Source organism: Acanthisitta chloris, unplaced genomic scaffold (assembly GCF_000695815.1).
Source record: "Acanthisitta chloris isolate BGI_N310 unplaced genomic scaffold, ASM69581v1 scaffold5913, whole genome shotgun sequence".
Lineage (NCBI taxonomy): Eukaryota > Metazoa > Chordata > Aves > Passeriformes > Acanthisittidae > Acanthisitta > Acanthisitta chloris.
The window spans coordinates 13,763-21,946 of record NW_008665445.1 but is presented as its reverse complement, the minus strand read 5'-3'; the positions used below and the strand labels follow the sequence as shown (position 1 = coordinate 21,946).

The window sequence follows — 8,184 nt, the reverse complement described above, 5'->3', positions numbered from 1 at the left end:
GAAAGAGCTTTCTTAGAATACTTCCTCTAGAACTGGAAGAGTACCATGCAGAATGTATGTTTCTGCTATTTGCTCAGCATTTTAAATCTGTCCATTTCCACTGAAATTTACTCCTTGCACAAATTGAAACTTGAGCCTGTTTACTACGTTTCACACTTTTGCTCAGGGTTGTTCGTTACACTCTCTTTGAATGAGGGTTTTTGTACAGCCCAAGACAGAAACTTACTCTGGATCAATGCTACACAAAACAACTGCTTTCAAGCAAAGATCAGCAAAATCAAGTTGCTTGGGCTCCTCAGGTTTGAAATGAGGAGCCTCCATATCCTGGAATTTAGTCAAATACTGAACTGATTCCCCCAGGTCCTGGTCAAAGCAGCTGTTGTTAGGCACACAATGTTAGGCACTGGTTTAGGGTTAGGGTGTGGGGGATTGGGGTTTGTTTTCTTGCTTTTTTTGATTTGTTTTTCATTCAAATGAATGACAGGAGAAAGCAGACAAATGCAACTCTTAAAAGAAGAAGTCTTTCACTAAACCACGACTAATTTGACAAGTAAAGACTTCCAGCAGGTGCCTCTCTCTGATGCACACTCCTTATCTTGTCAGAGCCCACCACTTTTCTTTCTGCTAGGACTACATTAAAGCCAACTTTAATAGTTTAATTGAAACTGATGCAAAGCTTTTCAGCTAAGGCCTGAAGGAAGGTTGCTTTTGCAATTATCACCATCTTCAGGCTCAAAATTTGTAGTTTAAATAGACCTTTACATCTGCTGTTATAAATCAGGCCAAATATCTGATTTTCTATTGAGTCTCTCTCCCTCCCTTTCTGAGCAAGGCACAGAGGAGGACAAATCCTCTCATTAATTTTGTGTCTCAAATGTTGAAACAGAATGACTTGCTGAAGGCCAATGGAAACAGTGCTGTGTCCTACACTTTCTGTGGTTCTCTCCTAGGTACCTCATCTTGCCAGGCATTTTCAAGTCTGCCATGTAGATAGCTCTTCCCCACACAAAAACAACTGCAGTAACACCAACTACTTCATTGTCTTTGACTTAGTAATTAACAAAACAATTTAATCTACCCATTTTAATATCTTGAGTTGCTTGATTAGTAGCTGCCTAAGAGGATTTAATGAAAAACTGCCACTGTCAATACTTAGTTATTGATTTAATATTTGCTCAGTTGTTCTTTCCTTTCTGCATGAAATTATTTCTTACATGAATTTTTATACTTCTCTGTTTGGATCTTCTTGGCATTATTTTAGTCCTTGATCAGCAAAGATAATTCTCAAGAAACCAGAATTGTCTGAATCTACAATAGCAGACTACTAGAAGTTGTGTGGCACAGTAACTGCCCTTTTAGATTTATAAATCATTACAACATATTTGCACTTCACTAAATTTGTCTTGCAAGATTTGCATTTCATGATGGTCTTTTAAGATTTGGAGTACAAAGATTCTGATTACTAGGTGTTATTCTGGAAGGTCTTGCAGATGTTACCCAATAGTTTATTGATTTCCTAATATCTTTTTTCTGCTACCTCTGATACTTTATGATTCTTTGGTTTTTTTACAATTTAATCAATACAATAAAGAAGTAGACACAGAAAGGAAGCACTATAAAAACAAACTAATTAAGACTCTAGAAATGTTAGTCTGAAAGTTTCTATTTACTTCTCACCCACTGACAAACAGGTAATTAATAACATTTAAAAAAAGAAAATTTTAATGGGAAATAGAAGTTCATTTCTACACAGTTCACAATTAGGCCACAAATTTATTTTTTTCCCCTCTTCCTAAATATCTGCATTTTCCTGGAAATACCCAATGCTATAATAGGTTTTAAAACCCAAAAACCTGTAAGTGACTACAGGAATATAAAAGTTCCTGCCTGAAGACACAGACATTTACACCTCTGTTTCTTCAAGGTGAGTTTTAGGGACAGATTGATGCAGACACTCCTCTTTGATGGCTGTCTCTCACCTCACTTTGTAGCAGTCACAAAAATGGGGAAAGACTTGACTAATTTACTCTGGCAATTCTCTCTTAAATTCCATAGTTACTTCCTGTGTGTGTAAGAAACATAAAACTGATTCTCATAACTCTTACAAGAGCTGAGGGCTAGTGCTACATGAGTTGTCTGACTTCAGTCTGCTCATACAACCAGCAGGTCAACATTCCCAAGTGCCAAGAGCCACCAGGAGCTGTGTTTGACCTTAAGTCCATTACAGGAAAAGAATTTCTTCTTGGCAAAAAGGTTTACTTTTCAATGACAATGGAAAGAATCTGTCATTTAATAAATAAATAAAATTCAATGCTTAGCTGTAAAGTTTTACTACTTTTCTGACAATATGAAGTTTGCAGAGCTCCTAACAGACCTCAGTGCTATAAAGGATGATCTTGTGAGGTTCTGCCCACACCTATTTTCTAAAATATATAACCTGAGAGAACCTGTGCTGACTGGACAGGTAAGTCAGTATCGCATCTGCACATTGAACAGTCTGAACATGTATTTGTCAGGTGCTTGTCAGTGGTGAGTGGCAGAGTTTAGAGATGAGAGTAGGACAGAGCCATGACAGAATGTGTATCTAGACCTGAATTCTCTGATATCTGACCATGATCCCTGACAAATAAAGGCACGACATGCATAGAAATGTTGTCTTCTGCCATTACAACAGATCTGTGATTGTGGTTTAACCTTTCTGTCAGCTGAAGAAAGCCTACACAATATTGATACAGTAACTGACTTGATGATTGGGATTGTCCACTAAGAACAAAACTAGACTAATCTCCATACAGAAATACGTTAAAACATATAGTATCTTATAATAGTATCTTATACTTTTAGTCCCAGTATTTTGCACAGCAAAGCATAAATTCATCCTCTCCCTTTGCACGATTGTCTTTTACAACCAAGAGTTCATTACCCTCCAAGTTAGGCTCATCATATACAAGAGTAAATTTTATTAGTGCTGTGGCTTCATAACACAACATAATTTTACTCACAAGGAAGTTACATATTGAGGGTCAGAGTTGCCAGATGAAATGGGAAGCTTCATGTGCCTAACTTACAAAGTCCTACAAGAACTACACACGAGCTGGCTGATGCTTTCTGTGCCAGCACTGGGTGCCTGTCCAATTCTGCCTCACATGGTTTGGTGATGTGAAGTAACTGTGCACTGACACTGCCTGGACGGTTCTCTCTTCCTTTCTGCAAATGTTACCCAATGTGCAACAGTTTTTCAAGACAACAAACTGCTTCATGCATGGATCTAGATACAAGAAATTTTGCATTAAATACAACAATCTGCCAAAAGAAAAAAAGCTGATGAAATTGCACGTTCATCTTTCCACAGACCTGTGCTTGTGCTTAGTTTCATGTGATGGTGGTGAAAAAGATCCACCATCTGGGAAATATAATGGTATGTTTTCCTCACACTCCCCTCCCTCCACCCTTTTGGGGTGCTCAGTAATATTTAAATTTGATTGCAGGCATCTGGTTGTACTCTTTCTAGACAATGAAATTCCACACTAATGTTACTGAAAACCAGAAAAAAATCATAACTTGCAGAAGACACAAGAACCTAGATTTTTTACCATGGGTAAAAAAAAAAAAATCTATTAAGAAAATTCTAATTAGCACAGTATTAGCAGACAGTCCCAGGCACTCATACATCTATTTTAATCATCCTACAGGGATCAAAAATGGGCACATTTCCAAAGAATTTGCACCAAAGAAAGTTTATATCAACTGGCACAGAGAGACATTCTCAGCAGTGAAATGTGTTGGAACTGAGCAACATATTTCTGTTACAGAATAAAAGTGTAACCATCTATTCTAACTCTCTCTAATCCCAGTGGGTTTAAGCAATTACCATTATCTTAAAAAATTGCAAATTAGACTGCAATTACTGTTGGTTGTGGCAGCACTGTTCTTTTAGTGAACAAATAGGTCAAAAATATTAATTGAATTCATGACCAAAAAACTGCAAGTATTACAACCTTATACCAATTACTCACCGCAGGCTTTAAAGTTATGTTTAAATCAAAGATTTTCTCTTTGCCTTAGCTGTAAAGCAGGTCCTAGGCACATGAGGACAAAGATGTAACCAAGGATTCCTGACATTTCACATGCTTTTGATCATGCCTCTGACTGTAAAAAGAACATGATCACTCATGAGACAGCTGCACTGTGTGATGGGAGCTGGAAAGGCACGAGCAGTAGAAATAACTGCTCTGTACTAAGCTAATTTCAGTGTATTATTTATCCATGATATCTGTCACAAACCTGGTATGAAATTATGAAACCACCTGCGACTTGTGTAAGTATCCAGCCCCATACTGGCATGTGACATGGAGCTTTGGAAAAGTAATGGTTCCAAACAAATGTGGAGAACTTCCTTTTATGACAACATGGGGAAATCTCACAGAAATAAAAAGAAAATCCACAGAGAGGAAAAGCTGCTAGGGAACTGCTCACACACATCTACTTCCAAGTGCCCACTTACTGTAAAAACTCCTTTGTGCAATCCTCTGGCAAAAGATTGCTGTGCCAGCTGACCTCATTTACCTAAACACAAACATACTCATCATGATTATACCTCCTATATCCCATAGTTACCTCCCAGTGTATAATAACACGATGGCTTTTTCCCCAGTGTCATTACAATTTATTGATGCTAACAGGTTATTATCTTTTGATGCTCAGCTGTGCATTGTGCAAGAACTGCACAAATAGAGATGAATAATTTTTATAGTTTTTATAAAACATCCTGACATGAAAATGACTGCTCAGAGCAAACAGGAGCTCCATGCATGCTTTCCATTTCCAATTTGGCCAAAAATCAGATTTAACTTCCAAACAGTGCTCTCTCCTCCTACATACAAGATGGATTAAATGCTTTTGCTAGGACAGATAAATCAGGGCACTGCTGGCTGTGCACACAGGGTGTTTGTTCTGGGGAAAATACTCTGTATAGTCTGAAGCAAGCAGAGAATGGGAGGGAGGATCTTTCACACACTTTTCATGCAGCCCAGCCACCACTCCCAGTGTCATGTTCTCTGCTTTTCCTTCGTGAGAAGTTGACTGGAAAAAGCAGGAAGCTGACATACAGGGCCACCAAGGTCAAAAATTGCTGCATACGGAAAACTTATTAGACTTTATTATATTCCCTATAATATTATATACATTAGAAAAACAACTAAAATCAAAGCCCATTAAAAAATGGTACTAAATCCCCAAAGCACATTTTCTTCCATGCTGCAGAATAATGAATCTGCTTCACAACTGGGCAGATTGGTGGACCCATGACCCTCAAAGTTTTAGCAATCAATAAACACATCCAGAATATTGCCAATTTTATGTTCAGGCTTTGCTCCAGGAAGTTCAGAGAAATGGGACTAGCTATAATCTGGTGAACAAACCGTATTAGGTAGGGCAACGTTAGCAAATACCATCACCTGGGTGGGAAACTAGATCTGAGACAATTCAAGGAATGGACTGAGTGACAGAGAAACACTGCTCATCTAAAATGGTGGTTTAACTTCCACAGTAAACTATTGTGGCTCTGTTCGTCCAAATCTGATGTAAAAAGGATGGAATTTCCCAGTGTAATAATTCCTTAATTCACAGAGATGAGAACAGGATTACTCTCTTTAGTTAAAACTCCAGTCATGTTATCAGCTAGTAACAAGAGGTAATTATACTATCTACAGAAATAACTTCTAGCTGTCCCAGAACCTACAATTGCTCTTTATCCATACTCACCATTTCTGTCGATGGCAAAAGGAACATCTGCGGTGACAATCTCATAGTTGCAGATCTGGCTGTACTGTGGGGAACAGTCCTCATCTATGGCTTCTACCTGCAGGATGCTGTCATAGATCTTTCCCTCTGTCACTGTGGCCTTGTACACGCTCTCCTTGAATGCTGGTGAAAACTCATTGACATCCTTTACCTGGATATGGACTACGGCCCTAAAATAGGTAAATAAAGACATCAAAGAGAGAAAATAATTTATTGTGATAACTCGCTAACAGTTCCTTTTCTAAACACTTGAAAAGACTTACACAACACGTGTAGAAAACTATGTATCTTTTGAAATGAGATATCAGTGAATTTCAATGTTTAGTTCACCCAATTTAGTATCTTAGTGTGACACTATGTAAAAGTCTATTGCCATGGCTTGCAAGGAGAAGGCTGCACAGTGCTGCCTACTCAAATCAGTCTGCCTCTAAAACAGAGCCCAGCACAAAGTCAATGACATCGTGACAGTGTAAAATGAGCAAAGAGAGGGAGAAAGTTACAGCAGTCTTACATATTCAGTACCTAAAAATGGTCAGTTTATTGTACATGTAAACTATTGAGGCCTTTAGTATTTAATGAGTAAACATAAAGGTCTTCTTTGAAAGGACTTGCTATCTGGTTTGACAAGCAGGTTAACAGATGGACAGAGAAGAGAAAGGACTTTCTAGATCAGTGGCAGAAGCAGTGGTAAAGGTTAGGACCCCAGACAGTGTAGTTTAGTGTGTATGCAAACCACTACAAGAGAAGGGACCAAAGTCTGGTGTTGCTGGGCCAGATTCTATTTAGTTAAGATTAGACCAGAATTTTCCACAAGTGGAATATACCAGCTGGTTACTGACATGAGAGGAGGAAACATAATAAAATTTAATAACATGAAGGAAAACCTGTTTCTGTGCTTTGATGGTTATTTGACATTGCAGGTTTCCTTCTAAATGTGTATTCTTTTTAAACATCCTGAAAAACTTCAGCATGCATTATAGACCTAATTAAATTTTTAATTGTCATGTGTCCTGGATGAGCAAAAGGATGAACTATTATTATAAATCATTTATTTAAATGGCTCTCAGCAAAATGAACAATTTGTACAGCACTTAGACATCTACATGTGAGTTTATCTTTAATGACAAATGGTCTGGAGCTTAGTTTCATGAATTAAAAGGGAAAAAGGCACTTTACCATTTAAACTCATGAAGGAATTGGCTCTGTGGTAAAAGGTATCACCTACTGACCTTCAACACACCCCTTTTCCAGAGGATTTTACTTCCTCTGAGACTTGCTGTCCAAAAGCTGAGGCCAGAGACACACTGTTCAAAAGCAACACTGCTACAGCATACAAACATGCATGGACTAAAACCAAAGAGGATGATTTCTCTTTTCTTACCATTTGAAATGGGGTGAACAGAGAGAAAACCTACTTGGAATTTGTAAGTATCAATTAAAAGCCAGCTTCCATCACCTGGATGAGCTGTTTAGTAATGTATTTAATGAGAAAGCAAGAACAGGAAATAAGCCAAAACTGAGGTGTATTTCTCCACTTGAACAAGGATTCTATTAAAAGTTTTAACTAGAACCATTGCTGATGGGTTTATCTTGTACCAAAAAAAAAAAAAAAAAAAAAAAAAAAAAAAAAAAAAGAGCAAAAGTATTTTCTAAAGGGCAAAAGGAATGAAAAAATGGATGGATCATTGCAACAATTGTTCATCTTTGTTTTATTTGCTTTCTTCCTGACAACAACATAAAAAGGAGTCCTTTGGTATATTGTAGAGCAAATGTATGCCAAAGCAAAAAAATTCTCGTTTTTCACCCACTTGTGAGATTTCTTCCAGTTTGTTCCAGCTGGTCCTGATCCACAGTCATAGGCCTGGATGATGAATGTGTATTCCTTCTGCAGTTCACAGTCAATGGGACTCTTTGCTCGAAGACGACCTTCTCCAGATGTCTTGTTCAGCACCACAGCTTCAAAGGGCATTTCTTGTCCATGGATTTTAAAAGCACATATTTCACCTGTGAGGAATGGCATAAAACAATCATAACTGGGGAGGCTTATGCACTGGAGTGACACTTGAGAAGTTAGGACTCATTTGTATTTCACATGCTGTTATAGATGGAGAAATACAGACTCAGGCACCAGTTTATAACACATCCACAAGGGCCATTAGCCATGTGCTTGTGCAGCGTGATGCAGTGAGTGCAGCTCTGGGCACACACTTCCCTCTTCCTCTGTCATTACTAAATGGCTCCTCAAAGCCCTAGAGACCATTCCATATGGTACTCACAGCAATCTTGAGCTAAATTATTTTTGAGCTAAATTAAGAGACTGTATTTAGTTAAAGAAAATAGGAAAAGGAAACTAAATAATATTTTAGAGGTGGTCTTTTTTTA

The 8,184-nt window shown here is 37.9% G+C and overlaps 1 protein-coding gene across 2 annotated transcripts in view; it reads right to left on the bottom strand.

Moving 5' to 3' along the window:
* CLSTN2 (calsyntenin 2) overlaps positions 1–7,822 on the bottom strand; it is a 71,097-nt gene extending 63,275 nt beyond the window's left edge. For both annotated transcript variants that reach the window (XM_009071761.1, XM_009071760.1), the window contains exons 1-2: positions 7,611–7,822; positions 5,764–5,972 (exon numbers count right to left, since the gene is read on the bottom strand). In XM_009071761.1, coding sequence (XP_009070009.1) covers positions 5,764–5,972; positions 7,611–7,822 — 421 coding nt within the window. The remainder of the gene's footprint in view (positions 1–5,763; positions 5,973–7,610) is intronic.
* Between the last annotated feature and the right edge of the window lie 362 nt (positions 7,823–8,184).